Below are 21,161 nucleotides of genomic sequence, written 5' to 3'. Positions count from 1 at the left end.
ATTAGAAACCACAACTACCACAGCTATGCAGATTCCCACGATACGAGGAGCTAATTTCATTCTTCATACCATCACCGAGCCTAGGCCATGTAATGCACACAGTGTTCGGATCGAGGTTATCGTCATTAAGTCTTACCGGCAGAAAGTAATTACAGGGTGGAGCAGAGAAAAGGACATTGTTCCTTAATCACAAACATATTTAATTGAAACACATAGGTAACATCTCTATAACTACGTATTTAAAACAATGGGTTTGTTTGCTGTCTTGCAGAGTTAATCCGGGATGTGATTAACCGTCAAAGACACACAAAGAGGAGTAAAAGAAGAAACCACTCCAACCACTAAAAACCAACATCAAAACGTCCACAGGGAAGTGTGAAACACTAACAACTTCACAATAAGGATGAGTCAACAACAATTAAGTTGTGGGTAATAGACTTTATATATGGACGTAGTCATCGTGATGTCACCAATTGGTTTGTGGGCTGCCGTTTTAAAACCTCAAGTTTGGCATTTTGGACATCGCCATCTTGGCTTTTGTCCGTTGCCATCTTGGTTTATGGTGGTCACAATCTTGCCTTTTGGCTGACACTATCTTGGTTTTTGGCCGTTGGCATCTTGTTTTTGGTCTGTCGCCAACTTGCCTTTTGGCTGACACTATCCTGGTTTTTGGCCGTTACCATCTTGTTTTTTGTTTGTCGCCATCTTGTTTTTTGTCCTTCGCCATCTTGGTTTATGGTGGTCACCATCTTGCCTTTTGGCCAACACTATCTTGGTTTGTTGGTCGTCACCATCTTGGTTTTTGGCTGTCACCATCTTGGCTTTTGGCCGACACTATCTTGGTTTTTGACCGTTGCCATCTTGGTTCTTTGCAACCAGAAGTGACACAAGAGGGTGGAGCTAAGTAAAACCGAACGCTGAATAAGACAATTTTAGGCGACCGAAATGTTCCAATTAATTTTCACGAACTGAAAAAGTTGAAAGACGAAAACGGGGACAACACCCAGACCGGACAACGCCGTGGTAGTGACCTATCAATCACAAGGTAGCCACACCCTAAAGCACACCCTGCTTTATGGTCTATTTGACTCTAATTGGAACCATAATTTACTAAATGAACATCATGTTGTGTTGAAGAAGACTTGAAACTAGCGATTGAGACCGTAAACTCATGTTTACAATGTTTACTGAGGTAATAAATCAAGAGAGAAGTAGGCTCATTATATCATAGACTTCTATACAATCAGACTTCATTGCTAAAGAAAGTCTATTTGACTCTACTTGAGGACAGAGAAAATTAAAAAAGAAAAAAAAAAGTTGAGGGTTGAGACTGAGGCCATTTGACCTACATCATCCTCACGACTTAACCAGTCCTGCCACATTTACCTGCCAAACGGAGCGGGTGGAGTGGGCGTGGTGTGACTTGCCTTTCCAGGCAGAGAGGAAAATCACAACCCTGTCAAACACACACACCTTTTTATATGTGGCAGCCTGAGAAGCAAACGCACTTCATAAGTGAAGGTTGTGAGCGAACGACCTGTAGAGATCAAGAAACAACAGACGGGGAGCTTTTTGGATCTATCTTAAAATCAGATGCACCGACAGGAAAGGTATCAACTTTTACGCTCTTACCTCATGTTAAATAATGCTTATCTGAAGTAGCTGAAGAAAACGTTAATTTACAAGTGTAGAAACCAGTCTGATCTCTTCTACCACGTGTCATTTGATGGGTCTTAAATGTCAAAAGTCATAACATTTTGCATTGTTAACTGAAGTAATGTCTTATTTGTTCCAACCAACAGTCAATTGTCAGTTTAAACTTAACAGAGAAAAGCAGTTTGTGGCTAAAAATCAACAACATTTTTATTAATCCACTGATCGTTGCACCATGTGGTTTCAACTGTCAGTAGAAACAGTTTTCTGGCCGGTAAAAAACAACGTTTGAGGCCAGTTTGTGGTCAAGTCTCTCATCCCAAAACCATAAGCGATGATATAAAAATGGCTTATAACAGACTTTTATGTTTATCTAATCACATCTGAAGACTACTGCTTATGAAATTGTTCTATTTTTGTGAATATAACCTTCCCTCGTCTGTTTTTGAGCATTAATTAAATTAATTCCAGGTAGTGCCATGGCAGCCAGTCGGCCGAAACAACCACAGCTGTGTCTAGAAGCATCAACCTCCACGTTGCAAAAAAATGTGTGAAAAAAAACAACACTTTCTCACTTCCAGTCACGTGACTAATGACTGACGTGACAAAATAAGTCAACGTTACTTTTAGTTTCAAACGGGACACGAACACCGGTCTCCTGGTTGAAAGTCTTGTGTTTGTTTGACCCATCCACCACATCTTCCGCCCGCCCTTAGCGGACTCTCACGCTATTAATACATTGGAGTTAGTTGAAAGCCCAGTTCGTCACCATATCATCGCTAAAGGGTACCTCCGTGCGTCGGTATCCGATGCCAAGGGGGCGCGCTGCCCAATCTGCGATAATTTGACGAGTTGTGAGTGAGAACAGGTTGGAGAAAACTCTTGCAACTTGGGGGTTACCTTCTAGACACGCCCTTCAACCACTAAGCTTTAAGACAAGGTCCCACATGCTGACGAGTGATCGTCGCCTATCGAAGCAATATTCGACTGGAAGTTCACCAATGCGAAGATGCAAATTTGCTTCGCAACTGGAGTGCAATGCTAAATCAGTGGAATACTCTTTTAGGATGTAGTTGCACTTAGTTGGGATTATTTATTGTAAAGAAAACAACAGCCAATAATCTGACTTCTGCTGGTCCCCTTTCCATTTTTACTAGAAATATTTCCATACAAGTACTAGTAATTAATATACATGAGATTAATCATTCATTTGTTTTAATATCTTATATAAAGTCTTAGTATTTAATAGTGTTTGTGAAGGTTCTCAGTCATCCAGGTCATGGTATCCGAGACGTTTCACTTCTCATCCAAGAAGCTTCTTCAGTTCTGAAAGGCAGAACTGAAGAAGCTTCTTGGATGAGAAGTGAAACGTCTTCAAGAATCTAAACCAAGTCCAGTTGCTGCTGATTTAACCCTTACTCGGAGTATCTAATAGTGTCTTTTGAATATCCACAGTCTCACAACAAATGTCTGTACTGTTGTTGTTGTTGTTGTTGTTGTTGTTGTTGTTGTTGTTGTTGTTGTTGTTGATGTTGAAAAAAAGTTACTGGAACATTTTATAAAATGTCCGTGTGTGTGTTTGTATGTTCTGAATGTGATAAAGAAGGACAGAATCTGGCTCCACTTCATTCCTCAAGTCTTCCTACCATCCTAATCTGATTTGAGATGACAGAGGTGATTTCTCTGTGTGTTATGTAATGTCCGTTTATCTCTCAGAACTTCAGCTTTCGCTCCATCAAGACCGCGTTTAATGTACTTTTCTCCCCTTTAACCATCTAAAACACAGAAAATACTTAGGTTTAAACTTTGTTTAGATTGCGTTGCATCGTCCAAATTACAGTAAACAATAAGCTTGTTATGTGACTGTTTCCACTCCCCTCCACAGTTTCACTTAAAGGTCAAAGAAAAGGTCAAACAGCTGTCACATCACCAAGACTGCAAACGAGACACTGACATCTGTATGTAGGCCAAACCCTTAGGTTCTTTTCAGATGTGGAGCATCACGCCTACGTACTCGCTTGGATCTGCATACATCCATAATCACGGCTCGAATTTGTTGACACACGTGGCAGTCCTAGTCTTCGATGCCAAACACAGACTGGTGTTGTTGATGGCTGAAGTTAGCTAAATTAGCATTGTTGTTTAAACTATACGTAACGTTACCTGACACATCCAGTCGAGCGTCGATGATCTGCCAATGCGAAAGCCAACTGTTTATGTCCCGAAAACAGTTTCAGGGAACTCACAAACAGCGAGGATCAACCTCTCATCCATTGATTTGCACTGCGCATCGCGACGCGTAGAAAGAAAATTAAAGCCAATTCAGCCAGTCAGATCGCTTGCGCTTTCCCACCTGCCCGCTCGCCTCTCGTTTGAAAATGAATCAGGAGGCGCGTCAATCGCTCCCCGTCTGAAAAGACCTTTACCTGTGATGTGGCAAAAAGTTTAATGTTCGTAGGGTAAAATTGAGTCATGGCAATCTGCCCAGAAGATTTTCTTACGCAGAAGTGGATATTTTTCTGAATCTGTCTGGAGCCGCAAAACATTTGAACATTGTGATGAAGGTAACACAGTTTATAGTATATAAGTCTAATGCAGTGAGGGCCAAAGTGCAAATGTACGATGGAGAATTAGGGCCACATTGAAGGAAAAAAATCTGAGATTTCCACAATAAAGTCGTAATATTACGAGAATAAAGTCATAACTTTACGAGAAAAAAAAGTCGTAATATTACGAGAATAAAATCATAACTTTGCGAGAAAAAAAGAAAATAACACGTAAAATAACTACTTTATAATATTATGACATTTTTTTCTTGTAAACCTATGACTTTATTCTCGTAGTCTCAGATTTATTTATTTTTCCTCAATGTGGCCCTAATACTCCGTCGTACCGTCGTACCATAGACCTACACCAGTGATAAATAAAAATGAAAATGTAAACAAAGAACAGTTATTCATTTCCATTTTTAAAAACCACAGGAGAGGAGCTAAAGAGCCGCAGGTTGCTGAACCCTAGATTAGAAGAATCATAGGAAGAGGCTTGTTAGTAATAATTACAAGCTCTGATGTCTAAACTCTTCAAAGTTTCTTCAAAGGGCAACTTGCTTTTGTTCTGACTTGGTCTGTATTGATTCATCTCTCTCTCGCTGTCCACAGGATGTCCTTCTCTGGAAGCTTCCTGTCAGACGAGCAGTTCCTGTGCTCGATCTGCCTCGATGTGTTCAACAACCCGTCGACCACGTCGTGCGGCCACAGCTTCTGCATGGCCTGCATCAACAGATACTGGGACGGATCTAAGGTGTGTGTGTATGTGGCGTGGAAGTCATTCTAGATATGTATGAAGGTCGTCTCTCTTTATCTTCCTTTCTTCTTGCTGTGCTTCCTTCCCTCCTTCTTCTTCTTTCCTTCTTCTTCCACTCCCTCAGTTTGTACCAAGACTTTCTTTCCCTCTTTCCTTCTCGACTTTCTTCTTCTTTTCGTCCTTTGTTTCTTTCTCTCTGCGACCGTAACGTGATGCCAAAGGGTCCTGACAAAGCGTCAGTATGTGACGAGTTGGGATGAGAACGTGTTGGTAATACACCGTAACACGAGCGGCACAAAGTGGGGTAGTACTATGATGCATTGTACGTTGTTTAGAAATCAACAATTGATCCATTTATCTTCACTTTCTTCCTATACTTTTCCACATCTTTTTTTGCCTGCCCTTGCTGCCATCTTTCCTCTGAATTTATTATCTTCTTTGGTCCTCTCTTCTCCTCTCCTCTCCTCTCCTCTCCTCTCCTCTCCTCTCCTCTCCTCTCCTCTCCTCTCCTCTCCTCTCCTCTCCTCTCCTCCATCCTTCCTCTCCCAGATTTACCAGTGTCCTCTGTGTAAGAAGACCTTCCCGAAGCGACCAGAGATGCCAATCAACAGGACGCTAAAAGAGATCATCGTATCCCTAGGAGGAGTAGTAGTAGTAGGAGGAGGAGGAGGACGCGGAGGAGGAGGAGGGGGTACAGACAAGAGAGGGGTACATGGAGGAGGAGGAAAAGGAGGAGGAAAAGGAGGAGGAGGAGGTATACCAAATGATTTACTCAAAGAATTGGTGAAGAAGCTGCCTCGGCCTCCATTAAAAAAATCTTCGACGTTACCCTATCTGACTCCAGGGTTACCAGGTGAGTTAACCTACGAGGGTTTTTAGTATCAGTCAGTCAGCGTTGCTGCCCTGACTGCATGAAAAAAGACAAACATTTTTAGTTTTATTACAAACTACGTCATTACCTGTCAAAAATATCTTCAAGATTTCTACAAATCTAAAAATGTGCTGCTCGGTTTAGCTGCACATTCAGATGATTGATGACTGTCCTGTCAGTGCTATAGTATGGGTCAGTAGGGGCCTACTACACCTACTACGTTGTAAAAGTGAAACTTGAAAAGCAACACGTTCTAACATGTTGTAAAACTGAATGAAACGAAAAAATAAATCATGTTTTGGTTTAAAATAACTACATTTGAAAAGTGAAAGTGAAACTTAACGCTTGTGAACTCCATCTATACAACAGCACCTGACTTCTGCTTCTGCTCCTCTCATAATTACTACGCTCGCTAGAGGTCGCTGAGGTCATTGTTTTATTCCTTCTTTCAGTGATCATCCATGTGAATAGATGATAAAACCTACTAGTAGGTGTAGCCATACATGCCAACCCTCCAGATTTGCAAGAATGCAGGAAACTAAGTCTCTGAAGGACTCCTCACTTTTTTAAGGACTCAAGGTTGGCAAGTATGGGTGTAGCAGGCCCCTACTGACCCACACCTATGAGGCTGATAACGGCCATTTAATAACCTGATAACAGCTGATTGACCGACCAACATTGCACAAATATATATATTAAAGAAGCTCAATGAAATAAAAAGATACTCCGCTTCATTAACTTTACTCTCAATTCCTGTATCTTCTACCTCGGCAGGTGAGTCCATGCCGACGTCATCAGTCACACCTGTACTGGCTTCTTCGGTACCGGACACGAGTCCGCTCGCTACCATGATGAACTCCTCCGAACCTACTACGCCGCCTCCCACTTACGAGCGCCGCAAGTACCGGAGAAGGTTCACCGTGGGTGGGCTTGCAAGCAGCTTGAGCCTCCCAGTCTGTGAGATCCACCACAGAGGACTAGTGGTACGGTACTTTTACCTACATTAAAAACCAAAGAATAGTCTGTGATTTTGGGCCGTATTGAAGGTTTAACGCTCTCTGACTGATTTCAGATTTACTGTAGGACTGATCGAGAGTGTATCTGTCCTGAATGTGAGACCATAGACCATCAGGATCACGACACGGTGACTCTCGAAGCCGAGTGGATGGAAACCAAGGTGGGGAAAAACAGAATGATGTTTGTAGTGAATCACTTCTTTAGAGTCTTTGTTTTAACCGGAGAACAACTAGCTAGCTATCAAACAACAACAACAACAACTAAGCAGCAGCTGTTACAAAGCAGGTGATGGTTGACATGTGATAGCGAGAAGTTCCTCATGTTTGGAAATCTGAGCCCAACAAAGTAAATCTAATAAGAACGCAGTCTGGACTTGTGCCTCTGGGATGTGAGGAATGCTACCCTCCAAGCTGTACTTTCCGTGATTGTAATGGATGACGTGACTGCAAAGAACGGCTGGCGGGTCACAAACTTTCTCATTTTTAACGTAACAGAATATTGATTCATATTTGATCAGCGCTGCCTAGTTTGACCGTTTGGTCGGAGTTTGCGAGTGATTGACTCTCTTGGCTCTCATAGACGGCAGCTGAACAGCAGACCTCAGATCAGCTCTTACTGCTTGTTTTTCCTCCGGTCTGTGAAATCTTGCAGATGCCGTTAGGAGCACCGGAGAACACAGAGGTACATGATTTTTTTCAGGTTACCTGTTCATAACGCTGAGTCAGGGGTTTTAAAATCCTGACGAATTTTGAAACCGGGAGAAATTTGACATCCTCGAATTATGACCATACTCAACCTACAAGAACAGCGAATACCGCTGCATTTGTTGTTGTTGTTGGTTACACAAATAACCCTAGCTCCAAGCTCTTTAGATAAGCCTCACTGTTGCTGTTGTTGGCTCCAGTTTAATATCGGCGCTTCCATTCAGAACTGCAATCAAATCTGTACTCCATACATGTCCGGTTACTAAAACCCACACCAGTCACATTCCTATTTTGGTGAACCCAGCTTTTAAAACATTGTTTTCTGTGTGTGTGTGTGTGTGTGTGTGTGTGTGTGCGTGTGCGTGTGTGCAGGGCCAGCTGAGTGTGTCGCAGCAGGAGATCCAGGAGATGATCAGCCAGAGAATCAGTAAGATCGAGGAGATCAGACTGTCAGCGAATGAACTGATGGTAAAAAACAAAAACACACACACATTCCTGTGAATACCACAGCTCAGTGGCAAAACCTGTAAATCCTCCTGTCATGCTTTTATCAGCTTTTAATCACAAACACGCCGTCAACAACTTGTTTTTTTACTCAACTTTTGTTTTTTTCCTACCTAAACCTTTGGTTTCATTCACAATACTTTACAGTTTTACCAGTTTGTTTCATGATTATAAGGGTTTGATAAGTATATTTAAATTAGGGTCCTTATACAGACCTTATTTCAGGCTTCAACAAACCCACTGACTTTGAGACGAGGGAACCAGAAGTGCTAAAATGCGAACTCATTTCCGGGTTTTAGGACTCCTTCCTGCAGCACTTGATGCAGCTAATAATGTAAAAAATAAACTTGAACTGTAAGGTGTCTTTAACTCCTCAGATGGCGGTGGAGCGAGAGGCGGCGGGCAGCGTTTCCCTGTTTACTGAGCTGGTCACCGCCATCAAGCGCTCCCAGGCGGAGCTGATGGAGGTGATGGAGATGAGCCGGAGGGCGGCCCAGGCCCAGGCCGACGCCATGATACTACAGCTGGAGCTGGAGGTCGCAGAACTGCGGGGGAGAGAAAGCTCCCTCGCCGATCTCGCCCAATCGGAGGACTACATGCACTGTATCAAGGTCGGTAGTGAGGTTTCATTTGATGATATACTGACAAACATTGTGGGGACATCCTTTTTAAGTTATGTCCACCTACTTTCCAGATGTTCCCCATCCTGTCCAGTCCTCCACCTGCCAAAGACTGGTCTGGGGTGACGCTGAGCTCTGACCTGGGAACAGGTCCCATCTACAGGTCGCTGGCAGATCTGGTGGAGAAGTTTGGGAAAGAGCTGAAGAATTTCGCAGAAACAGGTCGGTGAAATATAAAATACAAGGCTTGTTTCCAAAGATAACAAACAATGAAGACGATGAAGACACTAATGATCTAACAGCCTTCCCTTTAATGTTCTGCTCGACTGTAGTTACTGTCGACTGGTGTTCAGCTCTTATCATGATACGCGTCTCGTTGTTCCTCTCCAGGTTTTCCCGCTCCAGGTTTTCCCGCCTCAGTACCGGAGCTCAGTGTGGTCCGACCACAGCCCAGTGAGTGTCCACTCCCACTCCACCTTAAATACGCTGAACATACAGATGTGCACATTACATAAACCAGTGAATGATATTTACCATGCTTCATTTCTGAATACAAACCTGTGAGGTCAATGATATAAATCTATACGATGCATTAACTACATGTTATCCTGTTTTTCTGCAGAGAGGGTGCAGGAGTATGCAGGTATAAAATATTATATATATTATGTGCACATAAAGTCAGCTAACAGGCATGATATTAAATATAGAATAATATGAAATATTTAAGTTTTTCTTCTAACCCTTCGACACAGTGGACGTGACTCTGGACTGCAACACCGCTCATCCCAGACTGATCCTGACAGAGGACATGAAGAGTGTGAGACGCCTGTTCAATTATTTTATATCATAGAATAATTAATTAGCGTTTTTAAAGTGTAAATCGTTCAGTTTTCAATGCAGTTACAAACCCACAGGGAATTTATTAACAATCTTGAAAATGTGTCTAAAACGTTTTTGGTTGTCAATACTGATGTAACATAAATCACATTGGAGATTTATGTTACAAGAATATAGATGAATATATTTTGAAATGTTTTGTCCACTTTTTCTTTGTTTTTGGTGCAAAAACAAAACAGCAGTGACTTTAAAAGTGGTACAACAATGATAAGAACAGGGGAGAAATACCCAAGAAAAGACTATTAGAACAAGGTGACGTTCAGAGCTTCACATGATACATAACAAACAAATATAAAAAACAAAAAAGGATAAAATAATAATCATAATAATTCTAGTAATAAAATCTGAAATACATTTTAAAAAATGAAATAAAATATATATAATTTAAATTTAAATAAAATAAGATAATAATAATAATAATAATATCAATAATAATAATAATAATAATAATAATAATAATAATAATAATAATAACTAGGTGGTAATAATAAAGAAGGAAAAAAGATAAATGAATAATAAATACATTAATTCATTCATTCATTCATTCATTCATTCATTCATAATTGAATAAATAAATCAATTCATGAATAAATAAATGAATAAAACATGAAAAGATAATAATAATAATAATAATAAAAATAGTAATAGTAATAGTAATAATAATACAATATAATAACAAATAACAATACTTAATAATAAATAAATAATAAATACATATATAAATAAGTAAGTAGTTAGATATTTTTAAGTGTCAGCTGTTGTAGTATGGAGGGACCTGGCCGGGCTTAAGAAAGGTCTATTAACGTCTGTGGAGGTCTCACCTGTGGTAATTACAGTAAAGAGTACTGGCCTCCTGTATCAGTACCTGTGTCGTGTCTCTGGAGTTCGGTCTTGGTAAACTGTGTGTGATTCTGCAGGTGAAGTGTGGCGATCGACACCAGCTGCTTCCAGACAATCCAGAGAGGTTTGACAGAGTCGTGTGTGTCGTTGGGAGGGAGGCCATCTCCTCTGGGAGACACTACTGGGAGGTGAGAGGCTCTCTCCTTTAAATATGTATTATATGACACAGAAAACCTCCCAATGTGGCTGGTATGTTGTGTACTCTCATACCTGGCCAATAAAACTGACTCTGATTCATGTGGTCAGGTGGAGGTGGGCGGGAAGACGGACTGGGATCTGGGGGTGGCCAGACAGTCCATCAACAGGAAGGGGAAGATTGAAGTTACCCCGAGCAACGGATACTGGTTCCTCAGCCTGAGAGACAAGTGAGTTTCGCCATCCGTCATCAGTTAATTACCACAAATTGATCACAAAATTTGATTGGTTGCTTCTTTCAGCTCATTGTTTTCGCTTTTCTGACCCGCAACTCCTCTATCATCAGCTGTTTTCAGCTCCAAAAGCCCACTGAACACTACCTATCCAGCACCAAACAGCAGACATACGATGTTAGCAGCTAACTGGTGAACATAGTGGAGCGTTTAGCAGATAAAAAGACAGGTTTTTCTTTCAGGAGGTGGTGGAGACCAAAAACAGAGCTAAAAGGAGAGTGAATATTGGACTTTTATTAATCATGTGGACATAAACATGACTCCAAATGAATGCTAATGTTGTTCTGTAACTGCTGGATGTGTAAATAAGCAGCTGTTACTATTGAATTATTATTATTATTATTATTATTATTATTATTATATTAATAATAATAATAATAATAATAATAACAAGAAGAAGAAGAAGAAGAAAATAAATAGAAAAATAAGAACTTTAATAGAATAAAAATTATAAGAAATTGAAATGAGAAATACATTAAAACAATTATAAATAAGCAATAATAATAACAGTTAGCCAAGACATCTGTTGAGTTTACAGCTTGTTATACAGCTGCTGCCCCCAAGTGGCCAAAACAGTCAACTAATGCATCTTTAATCTTCTCAGCATCCCATCATCTTTATTTCCTTAACATAACATAATATTATATTATTATACTTATTTTAAAATATGGCAGTGACATTAAAGAAAAATTGTTTATATACTAAAATTCCTTCCCAATTTTCTCTCATTTAATTGTTTTTTTTCCTCTCTGGTGATCGACTCTCCTCAGGAACAAGTACGCCTTTCGCAGTGAACCGTCCACAGACGTCCACCTGAACCTGCGACCACAGAGGATCGGGATATATGTGGACTTTGAGAAAGGACAGGTGCATTATGGGAAAAACACTTCACATATCTTGACTTCTTTTGTCTTCAGGTTTTTGTTTTTTAAATAATTCTGTGTCCTCTACAGGTGTCTTTCTACAACGTTGATGCTAAAATCCACATCTACACGTTCAACGACACTTTCAGCGAGTGCATCTTCCCGTTCTTCAGCCCGTGTACTAACAAATCTGGGAAGAACGACGGGCCGCTGGTTATCAAGCCAGTGAACATGACAGAGTGACGGAGCGACAGCTCGAAGTTATCTGTTGTTTCTTCTTCTGTTTTTTGCACTTAGCTGCTCTGTAAAAAAAAATAAAAAAAAATCTTGGTCATATTTTTGTAATATAAATCTTCATCGTTGACTTCTTTAACTTTCTGTTGTTTCCAGACTGTGAATAGATTATTATAATCAAGATGTGACATTTGCAATTTTGTATTTTAAATGATTTGCTGCTCATTTATTAAAATACCAATCAAATGCTTGAGTGTGGTCTTTATCTCCAGACTGAGCTTTCACTCGTCCCCTGATGACCCCTGACTAAGTGACTAGTTATATAATTTCATAATATATTCATTGCGTAACAATAATAGAACAGAACAACTGATAAACTGTACAATTAACCCAAATAGTGAACGCAATAACTGCAGGAAGTTTGTGAAAGAAATAAAGATTTGGATGTATTTTGAGCAGATTATTTACTGTGAATATTCAATTCAATTCAATTTATTTTTGTTTAGCGTCAAATCACAACAGAAGTTATCTCAAGACGCTTTATATATAGAGCAGGTCTTAGACCGTACACCATAGCACCATATTGCATCATCAATATCTAACTACTTATTTTTATTTTTTTATTTATGTATTTATTATTAAGTATTGTTATTTGTTATCATTTATTATTATTATTACTATTTCTTATTTTGATTATTATTATTATTTTTGATTTATTTATTTATTTGTTTATTTATTCATTCATTTATTTATTAATTTATCTATCTATTTATTTATTCATCTTTAATTCCATCTTTATTATTACAACCTAGTTATTATTATTATTATTATCATGGTTATTATTATTTTTTATTTAATTTAAATTTAAATTTAAATTTAATCATTTTCAAATACAATTCTGTCTGTATTATGTATTATCTTTTACATTTGTATCAAACATATATACTTAATAGGCTTCTTTTATGACAAATTCAGTGTTCTCTCCTCCCTGACACTTGGCTATTGTTCTATTTGGTTGATTTAACTGCGTACTTTTCTAATTTTTAAGTTTATATCTTGAATAACAATCCAAACTTTAAAAATAACAAGTTCGTTTAGTTTTTCTCCACAGAAATTAATGAAATGCTGAGATATAGGCCGACTGTATAGTTTTTAAAAAAGTTGTCTTACAACCCATAAAATCAAAAAGGCCTCGCATGAAGCTTTGGCGACCCCTAGTGGGGGTCGGGACCCCCAGGTTGGGAACCATTGGACTTAACTGTTAATTGATTCATCAAAAAAATAATCGACAGATTAATTATTACAGATCATGAAGGAAAGATACTTATTTGCTTTCTTGTCGATACCGCCTCATGTCTGGTCGGTAAAAATGAAGCTGAAGCCAGTTAGCTTAGCATAGTGACTGGAAACAGGGGGAAACAGCTAGCCTAGCTCTGTCCTTACTAAGGTAACAAAATCTACCTACCAACATTTGTTGTTTCGTGTCCCTGTTGAGTTGTGTTGGCACATTAAAAACACAAGACTTCCAATGATCTTCAACAGACAACTTCATTAAAAATGATTCGCACAACAACAAAAACATAAACACTCCCAACAAAACAATCAAACATGCAAATCAACATGATAGAAATAAGATTACCACAAATCATACATCAATAAATATAACCTTCAAAAGCAAATCCTGCACCACATGAAACCAGCCCCATCGGGCCTCTTACTAGACCACATAACAAAGGAATACCCATCAATCCTCGCTGTTTGGAACCGGGAGGTTACCGCACAGCAACAGGCACAACATTCACCTAATGCTGCATTCAGGTGCTTCGGGGATGTTTCAAGTTAAAGCAAAAGTTCAACATGGTGGCAAAATACTTTTATTCTTGCCGAGAGTTCAATTTAAAGGTCGATACCACTCTAGCTTAGCTTAGCATAGAGACTGGAAACAGCTGTGCGGTGAGTGGTACCGATCTTCTCATCGAACTCTTGGAAACGAAGCGAATAAACACCCAAAATATCAAACTATAAGCTGTCAGGGCACATGAGGAATATAAAGAACACACTGCAGCATGACAGAGGCAACCGTTTTTTTCTAAGATGAGATGTTTACGGGTAGAAAGAGTAAAGAAAATTTGTCAAAAAGTGCTATATATATATATATATGCTTCACCTTTATATATAAAATACTTCAGCATTTTAAATATGAAGCGACTGTATCTCTAATAATATCTGATGACCGTGTTAACTGGTGACTTTCAGTCGAATGCGTCCGTTGTTGCTCATAGTAACTTCCGTAAATGGTCGGCGGTGTAAATGATAAACACAGATGAGTATCTATTAGGGCTGTCGAACGATTGAAATATTCAATCGTGATTAATCGCATGATTGTCCTGAGTTAATCGTGATTAATTGCAAAATGAATCACACATTTTTTCAAGTTTTCAAATCAAGTATTTAAAACCAGTATCTCCACTCTAGTTTTAAATCTGCTACAACCTCTGCAAGATCCACTTCGTTACACAAATAAGTGACGGTAAAATGAATTTGCGTTAACGCGTTTTTAATCGCCCTAATATATATTTAAGATTGATTGAAGGCTTTTAGATGTTCTGTTTTGGTTTTCAACAGCTGCCGTCATAACGAGCCAACGCGACGCATTCGGCTGTTAACACGGTCACTAAATACTGGACTGAGGACACGATTAAAAAATGCACCTACCTACGTCATCTAGGTAGTCATCTACCTACAAACTGTAGTATGTATAGTATATAGTCAGACGTTTTGTTAGTAGTCCGTTAGCATAACATTAGCTGGCTTATTTCTGTCCGGATGATTGTGTAGTTGGCATTTGGCTCGTAGATCTTAAGGTCATATACCTGCCTCCAAAGATTTACATATTTGGACTGCTGACAGGTGTAATGAGTCTACTGTAGCTCTGTACGCTACCCGAATGTTCCACGATTCCCATTCCCTATTGTTTGAAGACTGTAAAAGGGTCTATATAATAACAACAACATGTTTTCTGTTTCATAATATCATATCTTTAGATTTTGTGGTATTTAAAAAAAAAAAGAATAGTACCTTTAAGAACTTCAGTAACAGGTAAATCTGTTTCTTCTGGTTTACAAATAAGAAATGTTTTACTGCGTCAGTATTCCACTTAGATTTGGTTGTTTTCTTTACTGTGTCTTTGTTTTAAAAGACAAAAATAGCAGTTTTTAGTCTAGTAGTTCGGTGCCGTTTTGTGTCTTTATGCTCAGTCGACAAGGAGGATTCTGCCTCCCGCGTGTTACAATACACCAAGGTCGGTTAACTTCTGATTCCGTTGTAATATTCACAGTATTACTGCAATTCATTTTCTTTTTTAACTACTGATAATCTCACATTTTGTAACCGACAAAAAAGTTGACGACAGGACAACTTGATTGCGTGAGATTTGACTGTAAACAGTTAATTACTCAAATTCTGCTAACTCCAAAAATAGATCTTCATGTCAGATAATGTTCCTATGTGCACTGTTTGACTACTTCTATTATTAGTGCATGAACTGCACCGACTCTTAAAGCCTTTCCACGGGGATGTTCACATTCAGCGTTAGAAGTTGCAGCGGTCGATGCGGTGCTGCTCCATCTGCGCCTTCGCTTTCTCTCTCTGCAGGAGAATGTGTTCGGCGAACTCCCTCAAGGCTCCCATCCCCCCGACACTGTGGCAGGTGTACTTGGCGGCGTTAATGGCCACCGTCGGAGCTTCTCTGGGTACTGCGCTCAAACCCGCCTGTTTCAGACAGTCGACGTCCTGTTTGTCGTTACCTGAGAGGAGAAATAAACATCACATAGATATATAAAGACTGCATATTAAAGGGACAGTTTGGGTGTTTTGAAGTGGGGTTGTTTGATTGATTGATTCTTGTAATTATTTAACAGCTGCTTTACCCATGTACGCCACATCCTTCCATTCCAGCTTCCTCTGCTCCACCATCGGCTTCAGATCCTTCAGCGGCTCCTTCCCCACCTGCACGACCTGGCAGCCCGTCCTCTTGGACAGTTTATCAGCCAGCGACTGGGCCACGGGGTCCACGTCGGAGGTCAGCAGCACCACCTGGTGGAGCCAGAGACAGACGGGTAGTGCGCGGCCACCTGACAACTCAGCGCTGCTTTTTTTTAAAGTGTCGATAAATTTCAAACCTCCATTTTTTCATCCTGCAGCATGCGGATGCCCGTGGTGTCTCTGGTGTTCATGGACACCATCTCCTCTCCGGACACAGACAGGAAGATCCTTCCGTCCGTTAAACACCCGGAAACGTTGCAGAACATCAGACGGACCACCTCTGGCGTGGCCGGACCGAAGTAGCCATACCTGAGGACAGAGTGGGGGAAAGAAGAAGAAGAGAAACTAAAGAGTGGGGAAAGAGATGATCGACTCGAATCACACCAGACTCTTTGGTGAAAGATGAGCAAGTATGCCCTGCAAACAAGGAAATTATTGGGGCCTCTGTGTGTGTTGTAAGCAGAGCTTGTCCATGCTTTGTTGACGTAGCTGGGCCGGCCGCATCATACGGCGGTTACAGCTGTTAACGCCGCTGCAGAGGCGATAGATGTGCTCCTAATTTTGCATTTAACACCTTTAATTGAAGTTGAATTCTCGAGGGGACAAAGCCTCAAATTATGAAAATAAAATGACAGAAATCGCCGAGCCCTGGTGTGCATCTCACCTGAGAACCCTCTGTTCTGCCACAGGCCAGTCGATGTCCACATCGATGTCCACGCTGTACTCTGGCAGCATCTCGAAGTACGCTACCTTACCGCCCTGAAGAGAGACGGAAGCACAAACAGAAAAATGTGAGCGCACACAAACTTAGAAAATTAAATTGTGGAAGAAGATGAGTTACGGTCTTTTTCAAAAGGTCACCTTTGGTCACACGTTACCTGCAGAAGTCCCTTGTTCATGAGGAGGTCTCTGGTGGTGAAGTAAAAGGAGCCGTTCTCACACAGCTCTCCGTCCCAGTCCTGACGCCGCGGCCGGTTGGCCGGGTCCAGGTTAAACGGCTTCGTCAACTCGGCAGCTAGAAGGAGGCAGGGTAAGGGTTAAATCTATTTATACTTTGACAACTACACAATGAGAACGCACGTCACCGTCACGGACACAGACACTAAACCTGCTCCTGATACCTGTTCTGCTTCTTTCAGTGGGTAAAGAATACAAACTATTCTGGACAACAACACCAGACAATAAACTCTTCTTCTGCCTCGCTGGTGGTGATGGGATCTCTTAAGAAAGTCTCATGAAAGAGAAACTGACGAGAACTTGAGTTTGGAAACAGCCCATATATTATGAAAGACAGGATCTGGTGCAACAGGTTACCTTATGGATAAAAATCACAGTTTTACGAGCTTACAAGTTATGCTGTTTTAGTTTCCCCCCTTAGGCATTTGACGGCTTTATTGGGACTGGATTTATTTCTATTAGCTGTACTGGTAAGGGTTTTTAATCCAGAGTGTGTATGTGAGTCATTTTTCATCCCCACAGCCGCAGTTACCTCCTGTCATTTAAATCCCGTCCTGAGGGACACATTTTAAAGATGACCTCTGAGATGGTTCCACGTGAAGAGCTGCCTGTCTTTCTACTTTTTTTTGTTAAATTAGAGTTAGTAAAAAATGCTTTTTCTATATCTGATTATAGGCCACACGTAGTCTGAGTAACTTTAGCGAGTTTCCAACAGACCGTGTGTGTGTGTTGGCGGTGAGTGTGAGGTTGTTGGTGGCGTTCTAGCTGTGAACGTAGGTGTAGCAGTGTGTGTGCAGTTTATTTGTTGCTGAATAAATGCTACGAAACTACAACTCCGCTCAAGCGAGCTGGAGAGATCGGAGCCGACTTCTTGTATCCTGCAACTCCGGCTCCGCCTCTTAAAGTGACGAGCCGCTCCTCTGAGCCGCTCAGAGTTCATTATTAACATTTCTTTTAACCGCTTTAACCGATAGCGTTAACCGGTTAAAATGCTTAATGTCGGTTAACGGTTAAACGGTTAATTATGGACATCCCTACTTACATCCTTTCTTGACCTCCTGCCAGCGGAACTGATGTCTCCGGACCACAGAGAAGACCGAATCGAAGCCCTTCTTGGTGATCATCTCCAGAGCTCCCTTCACGTGGAACGGCTGGAGACACGGCGACGTCGCCTGAATGTTACACAGCACGTCCACCTCTGTCACGACAAACAACAAAGTCAACATTAAATCAAACAGCTGCTTTGTGTTCACTCTGAGGTGCCTCACTGATCAAACATGCCGTGTTGGCGGTATTAAATCAATACGCAGCCTGGCCTGCTGTAGTTTACATACCGGGGTGGACCCGGGCAAACTCTTGGATGGTCTCCAGGGACGAAGACGAGTCTCTGGAGACTTCAGGACTCCTGCGGTGCACCTTGGCACCCCACGATTTAGCCACCTTCTCGATCTCGTCATGGTCAGTCGATACCCAAACGCTAGGAAAAGGAAGGTGCGTTACATATTTGTAATCATCTCTTTTCACATCAATATCTATATTATATGTCTAATGTCTTTTTCTTCTATGGACCACATGTGCAACATAACTTTTTATAGGGACAAATATATAGCATATTATAGCCAAAGCTAGTATGCAATGCATGATCTGTTTGGAGTTGCAACGATTAATCGATTAGTTATCAAATATAGAATTAATCGCCAACTATTTTGATAATCGATTAATCCGTTTGAGTAATTTATTAAGAAAAATAAAAGTCTAAATTCTCTGATTGCAGCTTCTTAAATGTGAATATTTTCTGGTTTCTTTACTCCTCTGTGACAGTAAAGTGAATATCTTTGAGTTAAGGACAAAACAAGATATTTGAGGATGTCATCTTGGGCTTTGGGAAACACTGATCAATATTTTTCAAGCAAACAACTAATCAATTAATCGAGAAAATAATAAACAGATTAATCGAAAATTAATACGATTTATTAGATAATATATATATATGACCGAGTATAGTGTATTTATATTCATACTGTGTATATATATACATATATTTATACTACCATGCACATTGTATAAATCTGACCTAGTACAGTGTATTTATATTTATAAAAGATTGCCTCCAGCAGAATTAACAAAACAAACATACAAACATGGAGGAGTTAGTGTAGGTAGAATAATGTAACCTGAGGCCATAAAGAACCAGACAGCTATACATGTGGAAATGTTATAACATAATATAATATACACAATAAATACTAATTTATATGTATCTATATTTATACTGTCTATTCTATATATATATATATATATACAGAATATATATAGAATATATATATATATATATGCTATATGTGGAAATGTTATAATATAATATAATATGATATAATATACACAAATAAATACTAAGTAAGTGATTACAGTATATTAGGGTGGTTAAAGTTGTGGTGTTATCTCCCAGTAACAGTTCATATAGCCTTCATTAATGTAATGTAATACCTGTGTATTCCCTCTATGTTATATGTATATTTATATTTATAATACCTGTGTATCCCCTCAGTGTTATATCTATATGTATATGTATAATACCTGTGTATTCCCTCTATGTTATATTTATATTTATATTTATAATACCTGTGTATCCCCTCAGTGTTATATCTATATGTATATGTATAATACCTGTGTATCCCCTCTATGTTATATGTATATGTATATGTATAATACCTGTGTATCCCCTCGGTGTTATATCTATATGTATATGTATAATACCTGTGTATCCCCTCAGTGTTATATCTATATGTATATGTATAATACCTGTGTATCCCCTCGGTGTTATATGTATATTTATATGTATAATACCTGTGTATCCCCTCGGTGTTATATGTATATGTATATGTATAATACCTGTGTATCCCCTCGGTGTTATATCTATATGTATATGTATAATACCTGTGTATCCCCTCGGTGTTATATGTATATGTATATGTATAATACCTGTGTATCCCCTCTATGTTATATGTATATTTATATGTATAATACCTGTGTATCCCCTCGGTGTTATATGTATATGTATATGTATAATACCTGTGTATCCCCTCGGTGTTATATGTATATGTATATGTATAATACCTGTGTATCCCCTCGGTGTTATATGTATATTTATATGTATAATACCTGTGTATCCCCTCAGTGTTATATCTATATTTATATGTATAATACCTGTGTATCCCCTCGGTGTTATATGTATATTTATATGTATAATACCTGTGTATCCCCTCAGTGTTATATCTATATTTATATGTATAATACCTGTGTATCCCCTCGGTGTTATATGTATATGTATATGTATAATACCTGTGTATCCCCTCGGTGTTATATGTATATGTATATGTATAATACCTGTGTATTCCCTCGGTGTTATATCTATATGTATATGTATAATACCTGTGTATCCCCTCGGTGTTATATGTATATTTATATGTATAATACCTGTGTATCCCCTCTATGTTATATGTATATGTATATGTATAATACCTGTGTATCCCCTCAGTGTTATATCTATATGTATATGTATAATACCTGTGTATCCCCTCGGTGTTGAGAGCAGCTCTGAGGACCCATCCCAGCAGAGGAACTCCTGCTAACATCTTGATGTTCTTCAGAGGGATCCCTTTGCTTCCTCCTCTCGCTAGAACCAGAACAGCGACGTGTCTCTGGCTGTCCGGGTCCGCTCTGCTGCGCTTACCCGCGGGCACAGATCCTCCAGTAGACCCTGCAGCCTCTCCGTTATCTCCGGAGGACGATCCTCTCTTCCTGCTGGACGACATCACTACGGAGACAAACACAAAGGTCCGAGCAGGGTGAGTCTGTGATAGAGATAACCTGGAGGTAGTAACTGTAAGCAGGATGGCACTACTGGCTCAATGAAGATCTGTGGTCAATTCCGGCTCCACTTCTTCTGCTTTCTGTTAGTTTACAGCTGTTTACCTCCACCTACTGCTGCGGAGGAGGACTACTACTATCTACTGTCTACTATCTACTGTCTACTATCTACTGTCTACTATCTACTGTCTACTATCTACTGTCTACTATCTACTGTCTACTATCTACTGCTTCTGCTTCTGTGTATATATTATATATATTTAGTATTTATATTTATACTGTCTATACTGTTTATA

At 39.7% G+C, this 21,161-nt stretch overlaps 2 protein-coding genes across 5 annotated transcripts; one reads left to right on the top strand and one right to left on the bottom strand.

Annotated features, from left to right (window-relative positions):
• Window positions 1–1,472: 1,472 nt before the first annotated feature.
• LOC141760555 (E3 ubiquitin-protein ligase TRIM39) lies at window positions 1,473–12,238 on the top strand. 3 transcript variants are annotated; one of them, XM_074623447.1, is made up of 15 exons: window positions 1,473–1,610; window positions 4,812–4,953; window positions 5,506–5,809; window positions 6,602–6,810; window positions 6,900–7,004; window positions 7,921–8,016; window positions 8,430–8,663; window positions 8,747–8,894; window positions 9,078–9,125; window positions 9,295–9,315; window positions 9,425–9,489; window positions 10,487–10,597; window positions 10,716–10,834; window positions 11,668–11,764; window positions 11,851–12,238. In XM_074623447.1, exons 1-15 carry the CDS (start codon window positions 1,594–1,596, stop codon window positions 12,001–12,003), a joined length of 1,869 nt encoding a protein of 622 aa, XP_074479548.1. In that variant the 5' UTR covers window positions 1,473–1,593; the 3' UTR covers window positions 12,004–12,238. The 3 variants fall into 3 exon arrangements, with proteins under 3 accessions (XP_074479548.1, XP_074479547.1, XP_074479549.1); XM_074623446.1 differs by having other exon boundaries at window positions 9,063–9,125; XM_074623448.1 differs by lacking the exon at window positions 1,473–1,610 and adding an exon at window positions 4,629–4,701.
• A 1,287-nt stretch (window positions 12,239–13,525) lies between these two features.
• On the bottom strand, window positions 13,526–20,926 carry cmasa (cytidine monophosphate N-acetylneuraminic acid synthetase a). 2 transcript variants are annotated; one of them, XM_074624217.1, is made up of 9 exons: window positions 20,563–20,926; window positions 18,330–18,472; window positions 18,038–18,193; window positions 16,917–17,053; window positions 16,703–16,797; window positions 16,176–16,347; window positions 15,924–16,089; window positions 14,933–15,800; window positions 13,526–14,680 (listed from the first exon to the last, which is right to left on the bottom strand). In XM_074624217.1, exons 1-8 carry the CDS (start codon window positions 20,808–20,810, stop codon window positions 15,586–15,588), a joined length of 1,332 nt encoding a protein of 443 aa, XP_074480318.1. In that variant the 5' UTR covers window positions 20,811–20,926; the 3' UTR covers window positions 13,526–14,680; window positions 14,933–15,585. The 2 variants fall into 2 exon arrangements, with proteins under 2 accessions (XP_074480318.1, XP_074480317.1); XM_074624216.1 differs by having other exon boundaries at window positions 13,526–14,675; window positions 14,920–15,800; window positions 20,563–20,908.
• Window positions 20,927–21,161: the final 235 nt, after the last annotated feature.

Source organism: Sebastes fasciatus, chromosome 22, assembly GCF_043250625.1.
Source record: "Sebastes fasciatus isolate fSebFas1 chromosome 22, fSebFas1.pri, whole genome shotgun sequence".
Classification (NCBI taxonomy): Eukaryota; Metazoa; Chordata; class Actinopteri; order Perciformes; family Sebastidae; genus Sebastes; species Sebastes fasciatus.
This window is presented reverse-complemented; position numbering and strand designations above follow the sequence as displayed.